At 45.8% G+C, this 20,079-nt stretch overlaps 2 protein-coding genes across 8 annotated transcripts; both read left to right on the forward strand.

Annotated features, from left to right (window-relative positions):
* The first annotated feature begins 193 nt into the window (after nt 1-193).
* Nucleotides 194-9,244, forward strand: SNAPC4 (small nuclear RNA activating complex polypeptide 4). 2 transcript variants are annotated; one of them, XM_030461438.1, is made up of 12 exons: nt 194-326; nt 1,016-1,110; nt 1,630-1,715; nt 2,406-2,795; nt 3,484-3,573; nt 3,789-4,011; nt 4,104-4,174; nt 4,487-4,585; nt 4,823-4,850; nt 5,462-7,476; nt 7,988-8,118; nt 8,713-9,244. In XM_030461438.1, the coding sequence occupies exons 1-11, from the start codon at nt 232-234 to the stop codon at nt 8,111-8,113; spliced, it is 3,318 nt and encodes a 1,105-aa protein (XP_030317298.1). In that variant the 5' UTR covers nt 194-231; the 3' UTR covers nt 8,114-8,118; nt 8,713-9,244. The 2 variants fall into 2 exon arrangements, with proteins under 2 accessions (XP_030317298.1, XP_030317299.1); XM_030461439.1 differs by having other exon boundaries at nt 2,409-2,795.
* Nucleotides 9,245-11,854: 2,610 nt separating this feature from the next.
* CARD9 (caspase recruitment domain family member 9) lies at nt 11,855-19,478 on the forward strand. 6 transcript variants are annotated; one of them, XM_030461291.1, is made up of 13 exons: nt 11,855-11,928; nt 12,117-12,336; nt 13,363-13,500; nt 14,023-14,348; nt 14,494-14,673; nt 14,865-15,017; nt 15,496-15,621; nt 15,716-15,907; nt 16,171-16,212; nt 16,670-16,715; nt 17,651-17,721; nt 18,464-18,546; nt 19,288-19,478. In XM_030461291.1, exons 2-13 carry the CDS (start codon nt 12,153-12,155, stop codon nt 19,382-19,384), a joined length of 1,638 nt encoding a protein of 545 aa, XP_030317151.1. In that variant the 5' UTR covers nt 11,855-11,928; nt 12,117-12,152; the 3' UTR covers nt 19,385-19,478. The 6 variants fall into 6 exon arrangements, with proteins under 6 accessions (XP_030317151.1, XP_030317150.1, XP_030317152.1 ...); XM_030461290.1 differs by having other exon boundaries at nt 11,861-11,928; nt 12,113-12,336; XM_030461292.1 differs by having other exon boundaries at nt 11,861-11,928; nt 12,113-12,336; nt 14,868-15,017.
* Nucleotides 19,479-20,079: the final 601 nt, after the last annotated feature.

The raw sequence follows: 20,079 nt of genomic DNA on the forward strand, positions 1-20,079 counted from the left end.
CAGGGTGCAAAACGTGGGAAGGTTGGGGTTGAGTTGTTGCCTGGCTGCAAACTCTGGGCTTTGGCAGTGGGACAGAGGGGTGGGAAACATTGGTCTGGGCAGTTTACAAGACAAGAGGGCTTAGAAGCTCAGAAACACTTGTGTTCAGAGATTCACAACATGGACAGAAGCAGTTTTATTTGCTTCTACACTGATGGAAATGTCAACTTCTGCTTTGTTGGATGCACACAGATGCTGTTGGCTGCAGTGAAGAAGTATGGAGAGCGTGACTGGTATAAAATTCGGACAGAAGTGCCAGGGAGGAGTGATGCTCAGTGCAGAGACAGGTCAGTACACTGAATGTAGCAACTCTGCCTTCAAATCTATTGCTCAGAGCTCAGGTGCAACTTACCTGAACAAATATGTTTGATGGGCTTAAAACAGTGCCACTTTAAGGGCTGATCTGTAAAAGTAGTTGTGGTCTCAATCTAGCCTCTCTCACTGTCTCCACATAACCCTGCAGTTGTAGTTACAGAAGTCAAAAAGCTGAAATTGAGTTCAACAGAGAGAACAGGGCATTTTTGCCTCATCTGTCATTGCCTGGGTTAGCAGAAGTTGAGAAGGATGTTGTTGAAAATCAAGCAAATGGGTCATTAAGCATGACTGAGTGCACACAGGGAGGGATGTCTGTGCATCTCTGAAAATGAGCTAGTCAGTGACTTCTGTAACTGAACACCTGAGGTGCTGAGCAGTTTTCAGCCTGGGATCCAACTTCAGGAGGCTCAGAGCACAGTTTGTCCTAATTCCAGTGACCCGTTTTACAGCTACCTGTTGTAATTCTTAATCATGTGGCCTGGTATTTTGGAGAACAAAATAGATTGTAGCTGTGCTACATTAAGGGAGGAGGGGTAGGACCCCTTAGAAGAAGGAAAGATCTGAGGAGTGCTGGTTTTGCTCAGCCTTGGAGTGTGCAGTGATGATTAGAACTGTACAAACAGGCTTGAGTGTTCCTTACTTTAATGTTTTCATTTTGAAGGTACTTAAAAGCATTGCACTGTGATGTAAAGAAAGGCAAGTGGAGTTTAGAGGAAGAGGAGCAGCTGATTGAACTGGTTCAAAAGCATGGCCTGGGTAAGTGTTTCTGTGGCTTGATCCTTAGAAGTTCAGAGAGAATTATTATTAAGAAATTTATCACTGAAGTTTTCTGCTCTTGTATTTTAAGCCCTGCAGCTGGTACCAGCAGGCTCCACTTTACACTGTTGATTTCAACCTTCCTTACATTGTGTAGTGTGCACTGAGGGACTGTGTAGTAGAGTTGTAGCTGTGTTAGCAGCATGCCAGAGCTGTGACACTTCAGAGGAGTCAGTCCACCTCACAGCAGCCTAGGAAAGAATTCTCTTACTTTCTCTGAGACAATTTAGTCCACAAACAGAAGCTTTTCAGCCTTCAGTTTAAGCTTCCTTCTCAGTGCTCTCTCACTGCTGCAAGGGAGTGTGTAGTTCTGCTTGGGTTTTGAGGTTTTGGGATTAATTCATGTGGTAACTCTGTCTTACTTAAGGAAATGTATGATACAAAATGTATATTGTTCTGCACTGGGAAGGGCTGTTGCTCAGTCTGTTGCATTAATAGGTCTGTTCTGACCCTTTTAAGGTCACTGGAGTAAAATAGCTTCTGAATTGCCACATCGGACTGGCTCCCAATGCCTGAGCAAGTGGAAACTCATGATTGGGTCCAAGGTATTGTACAAAATCCTTCTAAGTCACTGTCTTCTCTCTTTAACCAAGATTCTCTAAATTTAAGTGAAGTCCTGTGAAATCAATACAGAAGGTGACAGATTTCACACAGTCCATATGTTTGCTGTAGATGTTTACAGTTTAATTTTTTGATGGTCTGAAGGTCTAATGTTTCTTTGCTGTATATCTGTATATTATTCAGAAATTTTAATGCCTCGAAGTGCCTGTAAGGATGGAATATTACCTAGGTTTTCATGTATGTACCTCATAAGTTTACACTTTTGGTACCAGGCACTCCAGAAATTCTCCCTGTTAAGGATGGTCTTGTTTCCTCTGGGAGAGCACCTGCACCAGGGAAGGGTTCCTGGAAACCCAGATGTGTGGATGTGGGGCACTGTACTTAGTTTGTTCTTCCACGTGCACCAGTTTTTAAGACAGACATTCCTCTATCTGTAGCTTTTTTTTTTTTTTCATACAAGAATCTAAACCAATAAAAATCTGTGACCCAAGGCAAGTGTCAGTAGCTCTGGATTTAGTTAATCTTTGCAGCAGTAAAGCAGAAGTATCCATTTGTAAGTGGCATCCTACTGATGGGGTACTGCTCCATAAAACTTCTTAACTTCATGCTTTGAGAGATTTGGAAGTCAAGGGTGAAGCTAAAACTTGTCTGTGCTTTTTTTTTTTTGCCTTGAGAAGAAAAGATGTAGGGCACCAAAACGCCGACACGTGGAAGAGAGTTCCAGCTCTTCAGAGAGCAGCAGTGAAGACATTGAGCTGGACTTAGAAGACAGCTCAGAGGAGGAGACAACAAGCAAGGAGGAGAGTGCATTTCCCAGCATTGATTTGTGGATACCAACAAGGACAAACACCCAGGACTCAAACAAGGAAAGGTATCAAACTCCTTCCCTTTTCCCTCCTGCTGATGGGAGGATCCTGAGCAGTGAAGTTCCAAGCACAGCGTGGGATGGTGACAAGGACAGAGCTGCCAGTAACACATCAGAACTGAACACCCTCGTGAGGGGCATTGCACGACCCCATTCCACAGACATCATTGTGAAGAATCCAATAGAAGTAATAAACAAGGTGAATCCTGGGATTCTCAGTCTGTTCTTGATGGGATTGGAACTTAGGTGGGAAGCAACCAGGAGATGCACTTGTTAAAGAGAGTTCATGATGTACATGCAGGTGGAAAAAGCTTTTTCCTGTCTCTGTGGGCTGCTCTCTCCTTGTGCCATTTGGGGGTGCTGTTGGAAACAGCTGTGGGATTAAGCAGAAATTTCTAGCTCTGCTTTCCCCATGCATTACTTAGAGAACAGCTGTGTTCTTTCCTACTCAGAGTGTCACAGAAACAAAAGTTTTCTGTCTTCATAAAGCAGAATTATCAAGTGAATGATGGTGTCTGTCTACCCTGGTGACAGGCTTTGTTTGGAAGAGCTGAGTTATTTGTATATATCTCTATCTGATCCAGAGTTGGGTTCTCACCCCTGATAAGGTTATGCCAAAAAATGCAGAGAATCATCTGTTAAATTCTCACCCTCAGTGTGGGGCTTTGTTGGTACTTCAAACAGAGGCTTTTACAAAGTAAGAGATTTGGTATTGTGATAATGCACAAGGACTGAAAGGTAAGGTAGGTCAGGGCTAGCTTCATTTGATAAGATGCTTCCAACAGTAGGAATGTTGAAAAGTTTGTACCTTCTGTGTGTAGTCAGTGCAAGTCATTTTCTGTGAGATACTTTATCTTTTACCTTCTCTTGTACACTTTTGTTTTAAGGCTTCCAGATGTGGAAAGCAAGTGCTACAGGTTAGCCTGGAGGATGTGAGAAGAGTGATAAGACACAACACATGCTCTCTGAAGAAACTTGTAAGTGTCTCTTCCACTTTATCTCCTTTTGTGATGTGAACACTGCCAGAATGTCATTATGGGAAATGTTTTTTTGATAGAATCACAGACTGTAGACTCAAGTTTTTTAATTATTTAATTTTTTTGGTAACTGCCCAGTGAATAGTTTGTCCTGAGAGTATTTATGGTTGAATCTTCCTAACTGGAACTTTAATTATGTGTTCATTCATGTGCAGCATTCAAAGATTTTAACTAAATTATCTGGAGTTGGTACTTCTGTCAGCCAGAACCCTGAGGGACTGCAGAGCATCTCTGAGAAAGCTTTCAGGCAAGAGAGAGAGAGGCTGAGGAGAATGAGCCTGGACAGGAAGCTGCTGATGGCAGTGACACCTTGGGTGGGCAATGTCCTCATGCCTTGCACCCTGCAGACTGGGAAGATGGCTTTTCACCAGACAAAAGGTAGTGGTGACCCAGCAGGGATCCTAATTCCTACTTTTTGTCCCTCCTGTACCTGAGTGCCCAGCTGATTGTGATTCTGGACTCTCTTCCAGCTGATTCCATTCAGGAGAAGATGAAGTCTGTCAGTCTCCTGAGCACTCCCCTCTTCACACTCTTCATTCAGGTGGGGTTTGGTGTCTCAGGAGCATTATCTGCTTTTAAACACTGGTCATCTTTATTTCTGTATTTGGTGCTTAAATAATAGTTTGTTCTTTAAACTAATAATGTCATTCCTGGGTTAATCTGATCTTCATGGCTTTGTGTTAAATAAATCCAGCATCCAAAATCTAACACTGTGAGGATTTTTTCTATAAGTATAAAAATGCCCCCAGACCTCCCTGCATGTGAAGCCTCTGCCATCCATTCCATATTATCACTGGGTCTACCAGAATATTTTTGTTCTTAATCAAATTTTAGTGAAATTCTCATCTTGCAGCTGTTTCAGATTGATACCCATGGCTGCATGAAGATTATTCGTGAGAGAAGGTTGAGGCAGGCAGAGCTGCTCCGGGATAACACCAGAAGGCCTCAGCAGGTATTGGTCCTGGGCCATTTTTAAGCTTTTCTCACTGAAATGTTGACTCAAGTTGAGATTTTTCATTGTGTCTGGCCAGTGGCACTGTTTGTATGCATGTGTTACCAGTTGGTTTGGGTTCAAAAGTGTAATAAAATGCACAGGATGTTGGCAGACGTGGGTTTGATTCCCATCTCTGCTGTTTTAATGATCTTGAGATATCTCAGAAGTATAATTTAATATAATTTTTTTTGGCAGGCTTCCCAAAATTCGGAGACTTCTTCAGGTACCTACCAGAACATTTATTTTTATGATGTGCAAGAACTTTCACTGAAGGGATCACCTTTACTTTAACAACCAATTTAACTGAAGGACCTTTGGAACAAAACTACATTGTCCTACTCATTTTTGCTAGCTCTTGGATTCTCAGTTATTGGCTAAACATGGGACCCTTTGGTAAGGACTTGAAAAAGTCTGGAAGGTCCAGGGGACCAGTGGCACTGGGCCACCAGTTCTGCAAACCTGGCTGTTATGTGTTTCTCAGCAAGGTGCTGGCACTGGCCAAAACTCCAGCTTGCTGTTGTCACCTTGGCTGGTGCAAAGTGCCAGCGTGGTGTTGCCCAGTGCAGTTCCTGCTGCCCAGTGTTACGGTGCATTCCCAGCCCATCTGTGATTTCTGGGGAAAACGAGGTCATTGCTGAACAAGGGGTGAGCTTGGTGCATCAGTTACCTGAGGATGGGGCTTGATGAAATCAAGACTATAGTGTTGAGGAAATGTGATTTTTTTCTACTTCCTGGGCAGGGTGCTTGATGCTTAGTAGCTAAGGCATAGCTTTGGGAAGTACTGTTCAATCTTTTTAATTTTTTTTTCCTATTTTTATTTTCCCTTCTCTTTAGGCAATTCATCCCAGCCCTGTACTCAGAGGAACTCCCGGAGGGGCATACCAGGGAATGCTGTCAGGAGACCTGTTGCTTTAAAAGCCAGGGAGATGTCCTCCAGTGTCCTGGAGAGCAGCACTCCTGCCATGCAGGGAGTTCTTCCAGCCCCAGGGCAGAGGCAGAAGCCTAAAACTGTCTCAGAATTACTGAGGGAGAAGAGGCTGAGAGAATCCCGAGCTAAGAAGGCCATGCAGGGCACAGTCTTTGTTGCCCCACAGATGCTGGTGTCAGGGCCTCTGATAATCCAGCACTCACCACAACAAATCATTCCCTCTGCACAAGCAGGGAGCAAAGCTGCAGCAGGAAGTTGTACAAATAACCCAGTACAGTCTGCACCAGCTCCTCTGCCAGCCTTTCCTTCTGTTGCAGGTTCAACTTCTACCCCTGTTGTGCTTGAAAACCATTCCTCATCAGTGTCAGAAACTGGGGAAAGCCCCAGTTCCACACAAGGAACAGAACTACAGTCCAATAAGGAACTGAAAGAGACAGCTTTGGAAAGTAGCCCTGCTGGAGGGGCTTTTCCAGCTGCAGCAGAGAAGGACTCCAGTCAGGGGGGCTGCAATGGTCAGGTCCTGGCTGGCAGCTCAGCTTCAGTAGTGTTGCAAAACCAAGCTTTTGTGCCACATCAGATTGCAGTGGTGCCTGTTGGTGTTGAGGCTGGCACCAACAAATTGTCTCCTTCCACACCAGTTACCTGTGAGGTGAATGGTAATGGGACACAGCAGAGGCCACTCAGTCTCTTGCCTGCTCTGGTAACTCCACAGCCTGGTTCACCTTTGAATCTCAGCAGTGTGCTGCCTTTCACATGGGTTGTAACCCCACAGGCTTTGCTCCCCACCACTGTGCTGGGTGTTCCCCAAGGACTGCCAGCTGCTCCTGTGACTTCCAGTGGCAATGTCCCTAGCCTAGGGGTGTCACCTGCACCAGCTGGAGCAAATGTGCCTCACCCCAGCAGTGTGGAGACAAAAGCACCAAGTGCCCAGTCAGCAGAAGGAAGAGCTTTGGGAAGGACAGCTCAGCATTCCTCAGTTCTCTTGCCTGTAACCTCAGCAAGTCCTGGGTGCACCACATCCAGTGTTTCTGCTGCAACACCAGGGTGTCCAGATGGCTCTTCCAAGGCTTCTGGTTCCTCTGCAGCTCAGTCTGCTCCTGCACCACCCCTGCATGCTGAGCTGCTGCCCCAAACACAGCCACCTCCAGGCACTCAAGGATCTGATTCCCAGTCTGTGTCCAGCCTCACTAACTTGGGAAAGAGCCACAACTCCACCACAGCAAACGGATCATCTTCTACTCCAAGCACCATCACAAAAAGGATTGTGCTCCAGCCAGGAGATCCAGCTCCCCATAACAATGTCCCAAGGAACTCTGAAGCACTGAAAAACAGACCCATTGCCTCCAAACCTCCAACCACCCAGCCTGCTCATAGCTCACCCCAGCCAAGCCCCAGTGCAGAAAAGAATGTGCTTGACCTCAGCCTGATTTCCCTGGAAGATGAGGAGCAAGTGAAGGAGTGGCTGAATGGGAAACAAGGTGTCCAGGTACCACCACTGCAAACCAGGTTGCCTTATTTGCCACCTTTCTTGTGCAACTTAAAAACCCTCTCAAAGCTACTTCTGCAGAAAGCAGCTCTGGAGGAGCAAGCAGCATGTCTGCTGCCTTCTGGTGGCAGTCGGGAGGAGGGCACTGGGGTTGATTTCCAAGCTATTGGGGAACTGGTGCAGCAGAAACTTGGTGATAACCCTGCTTACCTCCTCCTGAAAGCCAGATTCCTGGCAGCCTTCTCACTTCCAGCTGTACTTGCAACTCTGCCTCCTCCAAAAGTGGCAACAACTCTGTCAGCCAGCAGGAAGCAGTATGAAGAGAGTGATGAAGAGGAGTGGCAGAGTGAGAAGGAAGTGTCTGAGGAAGAGAGTTGTGGGAATGAATTAACAGGTGATGAGTCTGGAGACAAAGATGCTGGTTTGCTAAATCAGGTAAAAGAGATCTGCCAGGGACTAAATGCAAAGTTACTGCCAGCTAAACATTGCTTGCATGGGAACCCTGGGTGAAATCCCTGCTGTTCTTCAGTGCAGCAGAAATTTAGTTCTTTTAACTAAGCAAAGTTTTACAGCTGGTAAAAGGAAGAGCTCTCTTGCTCAGCTGTGAGCCCCCAGTCCTCACAAGTGTTTTATGTAGCACATTAAACTTGACATGATAGTTCCCAGGGGTGGGTGTCACATCTCCTTTCCTTACAGTTTATACTCTGTTGTGTTTTTGAAATGAAGCTCTTGGTTTTCATTGTGTGTATCCTCTAAACCTCAGAAATATCAGGGGAATTGTGTGTGTGTGCCATTTAAGGTCTTCACCCCAAATTGTTTTATACGAGTACAGATGATTGGAGTATACAGATCTGAGCTCCCTAAATTAAAAAATTGGCTGAAGGGGTTCTTTTGCAAATGTGTTCTCTCTCATGGTGTTAATAACTCTCTTCTGTTTATTTTGCAGGGCATGGGAGCTGAAGAGAATGCTCCCCAGTCTGTCTTGGAGTCCTGCACTGACATGGGTGACAGCAGTGCTCCTCAAATCAGGAGAAGTGCCCGTTTCAGGAAAAGGAAGAGGATGAGAGAATGAAATGTGTTAGTAGCTGCTGACTCCACCTTGTATTCCTTGCCTCAGAAGAGAACCTGAAATGCATTTGTGGTACAGCTTAGACTATGAATCACGACCCTAGGAAAGGGCTGAAATTATCTTGATTTTTGTTCCCTTAGGACACAGATTTCTATAATTAGAAATACTTCTAGATTTCTATAATTAGAAATTAGCCCATTAATCATAGACTAAGGCTGGTGCTTGGACTTTCAGGGGGAGGGAAAGTTGATGCCTGTGTGATAAAATTATATACAAGTCATGAAGCTGAAACATTTGGCAGCCCACGAGGCTGTGCTTCTGCCTCCCAGCTTTATATCTACTTGATGGCCCTCTCTAGGCTTGGCTGCTAAAATGAGACTGATATCTGGCTTCATTTCTCTGCATGTGTAACAGAACAGCTTCTGCAGGGTACTGGTGTGTGATGTTTCAGCATCTATTGGGGTTTTTGGTGAAATAGACCAAATGAATATTAGCAGTGTTCATGATGAGAGTGTTTGGGTTTTTCTTTAAAATTGGTTTTAAAGGGCAGCTTCCTTATAAAACTGCTGTGACTAATGGGAGATGTTTGTGCTTTGTTACAGGAGTCACTTGAATGAGTTCTGCCTCCCTGCATGGCAGCAGGAGAAACTCTTTGCACTATTCACTTTTAACACTTCCTACAAACTGGTGAGATGAAGCTGGGGAAGAGAGGAAAAAGGCTGGACTGTTTTTCCCATTGCCTGTAACAAAGTCTGCATCTTTAGACAAATTGCAAAAAATGACACAAACTGGCTGGTTGGAAGTTTTTCAGGCATAGACCAATTAATTCTGCTCTCTTTTGAGCTAGCATCTGCCTTAGATGCTGGGGGGGGGGGAGATCGTTGGAGAAATGAGGAAACCAGCAATGATGGCTATTTATTTCCTTTTTCTGTTGGCCCCTATTTATGTGAATGCTTATCCATGTTCAGAGTGTGTTTTCCATTGGGTGTTGTTTTTTTTTTTAGTGCTGTGACAGTGGTTTTGCTTGATAGCTGACTGAATACTGCTGAACAAGCAGCAGATTAATTTTGTATCAAAATGAGTCTGGAGTATTTGTTGAAATACAGATATTTTATTTTTCTCACTTAAAAATTACTGCTGTATTCTGTGTGTGGTTTTTTTCTGGTAAATGGTGCTTTTAATAATGTGTGTATGAGTGTGATTGCTAATGAGAAAAATGCAGTTTTCAAGCTGCATGAAAACCAGGGAAGATGTGGAAAATGAATATGCATGTGGCTGAAACTGCAGGATTGAATTATGCTTGGATTCTTGATTCTTCCACAGCCTGCTCCACACAGACATTAACCAAGCACTTGACAAATTCTTGCTTCTTCAGTCATAAAACAGCAATTTCTGTCTTACACAGAGGTGCAAAACTAGCTGAGTCAAAGCTGATAAAATCTGATGGGGAGGTGCTGCAGAAAGCTTCATTCCACTGCAGTGGGTAAGCTGCTGGTGTGGTGAGTTCAGGGCACTTTCCTCCACAAGAATCACAGAATCACAGAACTGGCTGGGTTGGAAGGGACCTCAGAGATCACCAAGTCCAACCCTTGATCCACTCCCCCCGTGGTTCCCAGCCCATGGCACTCAGTGCCACATCCAGGCTCTTTGGAAAGATCTCCAGACACGGAGAATCCACTACTTCCCTGGGCAGCCCATTCCAATGCCTGATCACCCTCTCCAGAAAGAAATTCTTTCTCATCTCCAACCTAAACCTCCCCTGGCACAACTTGAGACCCTGCCCTCTTGTCTTGGGACCCTTCAGGCAGAGCAGCTGCTCTTGTAATCTTACTGCTTGTGGAAAAACTTGGTGTAACTATCAGAAGAATCTGGTTTTCTTCTTTTTCGGGATTAAACTGACCTGCTACTACACAGCAAAAATTCCTGAGGCCAGATTGGTCAATTAACAGACATTCTGATTTCTTTCAGCAGAGGTGTAGCTAACAGAGGTGCTGTAACTTTCTAAGTGTAAAGCTAATTTAATGCCCGGCAAGAAGCACAGGCTTAAAGCATCTCAGCTTGATTCCTAATGATAACATGGAGAAACTCTCCAGAAAGTTAAAAAGCAGAACAAAGAGCAGAGTGGGAAGCTAATGGGAAAATGTGTCATGCTGCCATGGTATCGTGTATGCTCTTGAGACTTTTTTAAAACAGACTGTTAGTGAGTTCTGGTTGCAGCTACAGTTCTAGGGCTGTGGGAAGGTGGGGAGGCAGTCAAAGGTATGATGTTGGTGCTTAGCATCATCACAGTGCTGCTTGCTGTTCTGCTCCTTTAATTGCTCTTAGAGCCACAGCCTGTAATTTGGGAATCGTGGGTTATGTTCTTTGCTTTCCCAGGATTTGACTCTCTTTCCCTCAAAATACTGAGTTGTCATAATTATGCTTGAAGCTTAAGGACATCCAAAATTAGAGGCATCATTATAGAAATCATCCTTTTCAGCTGAACCCTTAACCAAGGGAGAATTCTTGCTGCCACCTGCTTTCCTGTGTATAGATGGATGATATGTGAAGCTGGAAGCCATTTGAAGAGCCTCTTTCTTCTGATCCTGTGGCTTGTTTTGTCCTCTGGAATCAGTTGGGCAGACCTGTACCTGGCACATTCTCTCTTTGTAGTCTTTCTGACCATTACACAAAACTTTCTGGACCCCAGCTGGTAGTTTGCTGGTACAGGTTGGAAAACAAAGCCAGAGTGATTCTAAAGTCATTGCATGTGTATTGCTGCTGACTTGCAATATAAGAAGCAGTTTTCTCCCCCATCACTCATTCTGGCTTCCCCTTTTTAATTGGGTTTTTTGGTTGGGTTTTTTTTGTTTGTTTGTTTTGTTTTAATATGTCTTTTTTTTCTTCCCATCTCAGACTATAGCTGAGTAGTTTCCCCTTTTTTCTTTTCTCAGACCAATTGATCTTTGCTCTAGCCAGAATATAAAGGGTGGCTGCATCCAGGACAAGTTTTCTCAGAGGCAGGACACAGATGAGAGTTGCTAGACCGGGAGAGGAAACAAGGAGGCTTTTGACTACACAGATTCAGGTTGGTCCATGAAATGCAGAATGGCTTAGAGTAACAGGGGAAAAAAATATTTTACAGCTCTGAGGTAAGGATATGGTGTTTACCAACAGGGAAATGCATTTCTTTTAATCTGCTGGGGCTGGTTTGGTGCCAGAGCATCTCTGTGACAAGTAGTGATTTGTTCTGTGTCAGTCCAGCTGGTTAAAGTGAGTATGTGCTGAAGATCCTTGGAGTCTTTTTCTGTGCTGGAGCATAAAACCAGTGAAGGTTTGAGATAGATGAGCCTGGAGAGAGATGCAGCACAAAATGTGTGAAATCCCATCCCCATGTAGCTGCCAGAACTCTGGGTCAGAAACCTCCCACTGGAGGGTTTCACAGAGCCTTCTGTGGGTGTTGGATGCAGTGACTGTCTGGTCAGGCAGAACACAGCAAACCCTTTTTGTGTTGTTTATGGGAATTAAATATTCTAAGCATAACTGAGCATCTCAAGAACCCATGGTGAGGTCAGTGAGATTTTTCTGTCACTTTCTCAGAGTACATGGTTGGGAATCTGGAGCTGGATTTTCCTCTATTCATGGGGCTCTTGCCTGTTGCCAGTGGACCTGTTGCTAAATAGTTTCTTGCAGTGAAATCTGGGAAATACTGAGCTGGTTGGGAGGAGTCCATCAGACTTGGGTGACTTCTGTTTTCTCAGAATTTCACCCTCCTTAGCTCTCCTTCCCAAACGTGCTGGCGCTGATCCTTCCAGTCTGGTACCGCAGGGTTCTTTCAGGTATGACTGTAGTGGATCCTCCTGTTCTCCAAGTGTTAACAACTACATGGAAGATATGCTTCTCTCTCTAAAAGGCACTTTTCCACTCTCAGTCTGTTAACATACTTGCTTTCCCCACCCTCACTCCTCTGGGAGGCTCAGAGTCTGTTTCTTTGTTTCCTGGTTTGGTTTGGTTTTTTTCAAGACAGGCCACGGCCGCTCGCTTTAAAACAGCTCTCAGCAGCATGTTGGAAGAAGATGATGATGAGACCTGTTGGAATAACCTGGAGAGCTTCCGTGTGAAGCTGATCTCTGTGATTGATCCCTCCCGGATAACTCCCTACCTGCGGCAGTGCCGGGTGCTGAGCCACGAGGATGAGGAGCAGGTGCTGAACGACCCCAGCCTGGTGGTGCGCAGGCGCAAGGCAGGTGGGTGACGGGCAGCTCCACGGGTGCTCCTCTGGCAGCCTGGAATGGAGTGGGCTTGAAGGAACACGTGGCTGCTAAGGTACTAGGAGGTCTAAAGCTGCTGTTTAGGCAGGAATGTTGTGGGCACTTTTCCTCTGCACATCACTGTGGGCAGAGGAGGGATGGAGGTAGCTCTGTCAGTGCATTCCAGAGCTGTGTGAGGGTGAAGGGGAGCACAGGGGGTTTGTGGCCTCCTGGTGTCCTGGCTCTGGATCAGCATGAGGGAGGGGGATGCTTGGTGTTGGCCCACAAGGTTATTCCTGTGTAATGCTTTTGCAGGGGAAGGTTTCCCTAGATGAATGCAGGATGTGTTGTCCCTCCATTCCTACCTTCTGCTGTTGGAGGGAATGTATTAAGTAACCTCTTTGTGAATTCATTAGTACATCTTTTGGATTTGGACTAACTCTTACTGATAAATTACTGAGGGACACTGACAAAAATTTATTTTCCCTGGTTTCTGGACTGGGAAACTGCAGAGCACAAAGAAGCCACTCTGTACAGAGTATTTCTATGCAAAGGAGGAAACTGGGCTTGAAGTCTTTTTGGTCCATGCTTTCTTAGCCTTGTCCCTGCTGCCTCTCTAGTTATGCAGTGTCCTTACACTGGTGTGACTTTTTTCTGTATTTGCATCTGGTACATTGCCTCAAGCTGCAGAAACTGTTGTGGTGCTTTGTTTTAACTTTCCTTTTCTATAATTACCAGCAGAATAACAAAATGCTCTTCTGAGATCTGCTTTTTGTACCCACTGTAGTAGGAACTTGGTACAGTTGAGGGTTAAGCTGTAACTGTTCCTCCATAGTTAAAATGAAGTTTATAAGTTTCCCAGTAAGTTTATATACTTACTGGGAAATTGGTTTAGGATTGGCTGGGGGATTTGATCCCAGGGACTCTAATCTGCCTGTAGAGGAAGTGGAGCAATTTGAGTTCTGTTAGAAATAGCTAAAGAGATAAATAAATTAATAGAACAACTTAATGCTGTTATTTCAGGTGTTCTTTTGGACATTCTTCAGCGAACAGGACACAAGGGCTTTGAGGCATTTCTGGAGAGTCTTGAGCTTTATTACCCACAACTGTATCAGACTATCACTGGCAAGGAGCCCAGCAGGGTTTTCTCTATGATTATAGGTAAAGTTTGTGTTCTGAAAAAAAACCCAACAGCTTTTTGTTGGTGTTGCTGTGCAAATTAAGGGGTGGGGGGCTCACCTCTACTTTTGCCTCTCCCTGCCTTTGGGATCATACATGTCCTCAGGGTGTGGCATGGGGATGAGTGGGGGGGAACCTGTGCTGTGTGTGTGTCAGGGAGCAGACAGGACAGTGGTGGCTGAGTAGTTGGAGGGAAAGAGCCTCTTCTCCTTAGTAAATTGTGATAGGAGCAGAGGGAATGGATGGAAGCTGCACCAGGGGAGGTTTAGGCTGGATGTTAGGAAATAATTTTTCACTGAGAGGGTTGTCAGGCATTGGAATGGCCCAGGACAGTGGTGGAGTCACCATCCCTGGAGGTATTTAAAAGCCATTTGGACCCGGTCCTTGAGGACAGGGTTTAGTAGTGAGATGATGGTGTTGGTCAAAGGTTGGGCTGGATGAGCTTGGAGGTCTCTTCCAACTTAAAACATTCTGTGATTCTGTGATGTCTGCCCCCCCCACCAGACACTGCTGGGGAATCTGGGCTGAGCCAGCTCCTAATGAATGAGATCATGAAGCTGCAGAGCACTGTGCAGGAGGAGCGTCACAAGGTCCAGGAGCTGACTGTGTGGCTGCAGACCAAGGAGGACACCCTCAGGGAGATGTGGGTGAGGGACAGCCTGCTCCGTAAGCACCAGGAGAGGGTGCAGAAGATGAAGGAGGAGAGGGACAGCCTGAGCAAGGAGCTACGGAAGTGCAAGGATGAGAACTACAGCCTGGCAATGAGCTATGCCAGGCAGAGCGAGGAGAAGAGCGCTGCCCTCATGAAGAACCGGGACCTCCTCCTTGAGGTCAGTCACCCCTCCTTCCCCCATCCCTGGAAGGCTGTTCTGTGCACCAGCCTGGTACCCTATTTGTCTGGGGAATGGATTGAGAGCTGCTTTTGCAGGCCAGAGGTTTCTCTTGGTTACTGATGAGCTCTGGGCCTCGTTGCAGATCGACCACTTGAAGCACAGCCTGATGAAGGCTGAGGATGACTGCAAGCTGGAGCGCAAGCACACCATGAAACTCAAGCACGCCATCGAGCAGCGTCCGAGTCACGAGGTGATGTGGGAGATCCAGCAGGAGAAGGAGTTGCTCTTGGCCAAGAATCAAGAGCTGGAGAACACCCTCCAGGTTGGTGGGGGTGGTTTCATAGGGACACCTGAGCAGGGATTCTTTGTAGCAGCCAGGGCAGCGATGAGGCTGCACTGAGAATCGTGTGGGTCTGCTGTGGACTTGTTCCCCCAAGTCAAGCAGTGCACACGGGGCAGATGAGTTCATACAGAGTTAGGCTGTTGCTGTATCTCACTTTTTAATTTGTCCAGCAGGTTGCCAGGGAACAGAATTTGGAGAAGAGCCTCTCCAGTGAGACCATGGAGAAAGGCTGCAGCCAGGTGCTGGAAGAACGCCGGGAGCTGATGGGCACCATCTGCAGCCTTCGGAAGGAGCTGCGGAGAGCTGAGGTGCTCCAAGACAAAGTACATGATGGAGTTCTAATTCCTTCTGGGGGCCGGGGGGTAAGACAAGCAGATGAAGCACCTGCAGTGTCTGCCTATGGAGCAGGACAGCTGAACAGCAGTCCTTGCTGATCTTACTCCAGTGTCTGTGTTAGTTTGTTGAAAAAAAGGCACATTTGTATTTTAGCATTCTGTGCCTGTGGCATTAACTGTTATCTGTTAATGCTTTTGCTAATGAACAGTCCCTGCCTCAGCCTGGAGGGTGCTGGGAGCTTTTGTCATGACTGACAGCTCAGGTACATGTAAATCCATCACTTTAGCAGTCCTCCTAGTCATGCTGATGAACCTTCTGATTGGCCTTGCCCAACTCGACAGTCTGGCTGCACTTTGACATCGCAGAGAGGTCTGGCCATAGCAGTCTGTGGCACAGAACAGAAGTGGTGAGAGTTTAGCTTAGGTTCTGCCCACAGGCAGGGTGTTTTTGATCTTGTCTCAACAGTATGCAGAAGAAAAAGAGATGCTTGAACTACAGTGCACGTCTCTGAGGAAGGACTCCCAGATGTATAAAAAAAGGATTGAAGCTGTCCTACAGCAGATGGAAGAGGTGGCCTCAGAAAGAGACCAGGTGATAAAACATTCCTCTTGGTGCTGCTGCTCATCCCTGCTTTTCTGCTTGAAATGGGCAGATACTGTAACCCTGAACATGTCCCTTTCTCCAGGCACTGCTGACCAGGGAACAGTTCTATGTGCAGTACTCCAAGAACCTGGTGGAGCGGGACAGCTACCGCAAGCGGATCCGGGAGCTGGGGGAGCGCTGTGACGAGATGCAGCTGCAGCTCTTCCAAAAGGAGAGCCAGTTACTGGCTACTGAAGCCAAACTGAAAAGGTTGCAACTGGAGCTACCCACACTGGTATGTCTGTGAGGTTGTTGTCTGTGTGGTGGGTTGGGAAGCAGGGAGGAAAGGTGCTAAAGTTTCTGGAATGAAATATGATGAACAAGGGCCTTTGGTTAATGTGGCAGACTCTGTGCTTTCTCCAAGTGGTCAGACAGGAGTGTGGGAGGGGAGGAAGTCCCCACTTCTCTGTTTTCTGGAGCTTCCAGTCTGCTGTCTATTCTTTTACTACCACTTCCTTCCTCACAAGGAGTGATTAATTTATTCTGGTTTTGTTTCAGACCTCTGACCTTGATGATACCTCCTCCAGAGATTCCCAGGAAGTGAGTAGGGTGCCTTGTTTACCTTTTACTCTCTTGTGGGATGGTTTCAAATTCCTCATTTGTGCTCAGTAACTGCTAAGTAACAGCAATTTTCAATCCATAGGTTAGGCTCATTTCAGAGATAGCCAAAAGTGCAGAGGCAGCAAAACAGACCAGTGACAAAGATCTCCCTCTGTCCTGAGGTTTCTAAGTGGAGGACACGATTATGGTGTTAGACAGCAAGATCTGAGTCTTAAACAAATCAGGAGCATTGCATTATTTGGGTTGCTTCTAATTGTCTGTCTTGGGGGAGAGCAGGCAAAAATATGTCTTGCAACGAAGAACATCTAAAGTAAAGTAAGGGAAAGATTGGTTCTTCACATGTCCTGTTTCTTAGGTTCCATAACCTGTTCCTAGCTACTGTGTGAGACAGAATAAGGGGCAGTTCTCATGTTCTTGCTTTGTTTCTGTCCCATAGCTGACTCTTCATGGTCATCTAGATGAAGATACACAGCTGACGAAAAGTAAGACTTTTCATGAGAAATAACTCCTGGGTGCCTTCTTTCCCCCTCCTTCTCTTGCATTTGTGGAGTGCTGAGAGCAGAGCATCCTTCCACTTTAGCTGGATCATGTGGCTTTCTCCAGGGAATTTTCCTTCCCCTCTTTTGTGTTGCAAGCTATTCTCATAAAAGCAGAACTGTGTGGTTAACACTGCCACAGGTTCTGTTTCTTTGGCATCCCCAGTGGAAATGATTCAGCAGTGTAGAAAGGGATTAATAGGCGCCTCTAAGAACTTGAACTTCTCTTACAAAACATGCTGAGAAAGGGAGGAATCTAGCACAGTAGAAGAAATTTTGTGGTTTGGTCTCCTGAAGTTCTAAATGATCTTTTCATTCACCACTGAGACAGGAGATTTTTCACAGAAGATAAACAACACAGATCTAAAAAGCCTTTTTATTATTCTGCCTCCAAAACCACATATCATGGTACCTGATCCTACATAAGGAGTTTCACTAAAATATGGTCAGATGTGAAATCTCTTGATATATAATCTCTTAGTTGTTGTTTTATGATTAAAATAAGGATTAACATGACTTCTTCTGGCAGCCTCTAACATTTTTTGTTGTTGTTCATGAGGCTAAGCACAGGAGCTGCTTTGCAAAGATTAATCTTCCTCCTGCATAAGCAGAAACTTACAAGCTGCTGTCTGAGCTTGCTGGGGATTTCATCATCCTATGCAAGGCTCAGGACTCAAGTAAGATGAGAAGTGACTCGTGCATTGATCACAGGACTGGATCATGAACTTTTTGATGCTTGGTTTCAGTTCTGCTCTTGCCTGTGTAGTGCTGGGCAGTTGTTACATTACAGCTGTTGCTGTTTGAACTGGTGGAGGGAGAAGTTACTTCATAATTGCAGCTATGACTAAAACTGTGATTATTTTATTTTTTTCTCCTCTTAGAAGATTCCCCTGAAGAACAAAAAGAGCAATTTAGCACTCAAGAGAGCAGTCTGCCTCCCAAGTCACCCAGTGTAAGAGAATCTTTGTGGGTTCTTCTTTACTATGACTGGGGTTTGGGATCTTTTATATTCTTTTCAATGATGGATATACCAGATGTGAGAAGCATGTAAGCAGCTGCTGCTTTCACAAAATCTAAGCTGTGTGTGCAAAATTCACCTTCCAAAAAGGGTGAGCTCTGAAGAGCAGAACACTTATGGTGGTTACTTCTCCATCTGTGCCTAGGAACTTCTAATTACTTTTTGTACTTCATCTCTGGGCATTATGTTTTCCAGTGTAATTGTCTGCACTATTATTCTTGGTAGAGGAAACAGAATTCCAAATTTACAAAAGGGAGAAAATAAAGATAGTAAACTATGTGAAACAGATGTACACATCCTGCACACACAGTAGCAGATAGCCCAGAAATTAACACACTGAGCTTTGTGCTGCAGGCCCAGGCAGATGCAGCAAGCTATCTGGACACAGGGCTGCTTTCCTGGAAGAGGGTTTTGGTACTGAACAGCTATAGTCATCTGAAGGCATAAGTTCCTATTTTTTTTTCTCCTTCATTTAAATGTAAAATTGATTCATTGACCAAACAAGTCAGAGAGGAGAAATGACCCAGTTCCTTTGGGTGGGCTGCAGCCTCTTACCCTGCAAAGCCAGATCGTCAAACCTCAAAACCCCTTTTCAGAGGGGTCTGCACTACCTGGTGCTGACATTGGTCTGATCTTCAGAAGAATCCAGTTTATGTTTGTCTGGATTTTTTTCCAGTTCAAGGAGTGTGGCTTAGCCAATGAGGAGCTGGCAGAGAAGGAGAGGAGGAGGATGAAGGACTGCTTTGAGCGGTACCGAAGGTCTGGACTTTAGTAAGCAGGAATGATTTAGACATACCCTTGTGTCTTAACTGATCAGCTTGTTGTATCTATTACCTCTTTTCTGTCCATCCTGTTACCAAATTTGATTCATGGAGGGCATGAATTAATGAGAGATCTTCATGCTTCCAGCTGAACCAGTTGAGGCTCCTGTTTTATTACTAGAGGTAACCAAGATGAAAATACTGCTGACATTCAAGACTAAGCTCCCATGACTGAATAAGAGCAGTTTGCACTCTCTGTCCTCTTTGAATGCTTGTTTGAAGGCACATTCTCTAAATGCCTGGTGTCTTCACTGATCACTGCCTGTATGGAGCACGAGAAAATGAAAACCTTGTAGAACAGGGACCTTAGTTCTCGCATGAGACAGGCATGCTCCTAATGGCTGTGAAAAACAAAAAACCAAACAAAAACCCCAAACAAACAAACAAACAAATAAAAAAAACTTCAGTAGGATTTCTTGGTTTCTTCAAATGCACACCAACAACATGCCACACTTCAGGAAATGTTAAAATACCTTTATTTATCTGGACCAAATTCTCTTCATGCTCGCTACTGGTCACAGCTTTGTTGAGTGCCAGCAAACCCCTCACCTTCAATTAAACACCCAGGGGTTTGTTCATACCCACTGAACTGTACCACTCAACTCCCCAGAAGTATTCAAACGCCATGTGTTTGCATGAAACATCTTCTGAAAATTAAATGTCTCCTTTTTTTTTCCAGAAAAAGGGCGATGCGCCGGGCAGTGCCGGGCCGGCACCGGGAGGTGGACTGGGAGAACACCACAGGCAGTGACAACACTGACACCGAGGGCTGCTGAGAGCAGGAGGGGACCCGGGGGGAAGCAGCAGCCTGAGCAGGGCTGCTCTGCCCTCTCTGTTACTCCCTTTACATTTAAAGCCATCTAAACAAATGCCTCTGGAGTCAGCGTGTGGCATGGGGCTTGGCTCTGTCTGAGAACTGCACTCAGCAGCAGGGGGTGATGCACAAAGGCAATAAATTATTAAATACAAGTATATATAAAAATATATATACACATAAAACATAAACATTTGCAGGCCTGAGGCTGCCTGTGCCTGCCCCAGCCTGGCTTCAGCAGCCCTCTAAGGGCAGGCCCATCTCTGCAGTGATTTTAATGAGCAGAGGTGAAGTATCACCCAAGCAACACACAGGGATCAGTTTCTCCCCAGGGAGAAAACAGAGAGAAGTAGCATCCTCTTAAAAATTCCAGGACTGGCAGTAGAGGCGTAGCTGGTTTATTTACAGGCACGGGGAATGATGGGGTGGTCCTAGTCCTGCAGGGAGCTGCAGCAGCAGCACCCGCTACCACCGACCCGGGGCCCGGCGCGCTGCTCCCTGCAGCAGCCTTCAGGCGGCCGGGACCGGCGGCTGCGCGACCCCAACATGGCCGCGTCCCACACCCCTCCCATGGCCGCTGCCTCCACTCCTCCCGTGGGCGCTGCCCACACCCCACGATCTCACCCCACAATCTCTCCCCTCACCCCTATGATCTCC

The sequence above is a fragment of the Calypte anna genome, chromosome 17 (assembly GCF_003957555.1).
Source record: "Calypte anna isolate BGI_N300 chromosome 17, bCalAnn1_v1.p, whole genome shotgun sequence".
In the NCBI taxonomy this organism is placed as follows: Eukaryota; Metazoa; Chordata; class Aves; order Apodiformes; family Trochilidae; genus Calypte; species Calypte anna.

Coding starts and splice junctions, on each gene's coding strand:
- SNAPC4 (XM_030461438.1), top strand. CDS start 232: ATGCTGTTGGCTGCAGTGAAGAAGTATGGAGAGCGTGACTGGTATAAA. Junction 327..1,015: donor GATGCTCAGTGCAGAGACAG/GTCAGTACACTG, acceptor TTCATTTTGAAG/GTACTTAAAAGCATTGCACT. Junction 4,586..4,822: donor ACACCAGAAGGCCTCAGCAG/GTATTGGTCCTG, acceptor TTTTTTTGGCAG/GCTTCCCAAAATTCGGAGAC.
- CARD9 (XM_030461291.1), top strand. CDS start 12,153: ATGTTGGAAGAAGATGATGATGAGACCTGTTGGAATAACCTGGAGAGC. Junction 16,213..16,669: donor CCTCCAGAGATTCCCAGGAA/GTGAGTAGGGTG, acceptor TCTGTCCCATAG/CTGACTCTTCATGGTCATCT. Junction 17,722..18,463: donor TGCCTCCCAAGTCACCCAGT/GTAAGAGAATCT, acceptor ATTTTTTTCCAG/TTCAAGGAGTGTGGCTTAGC.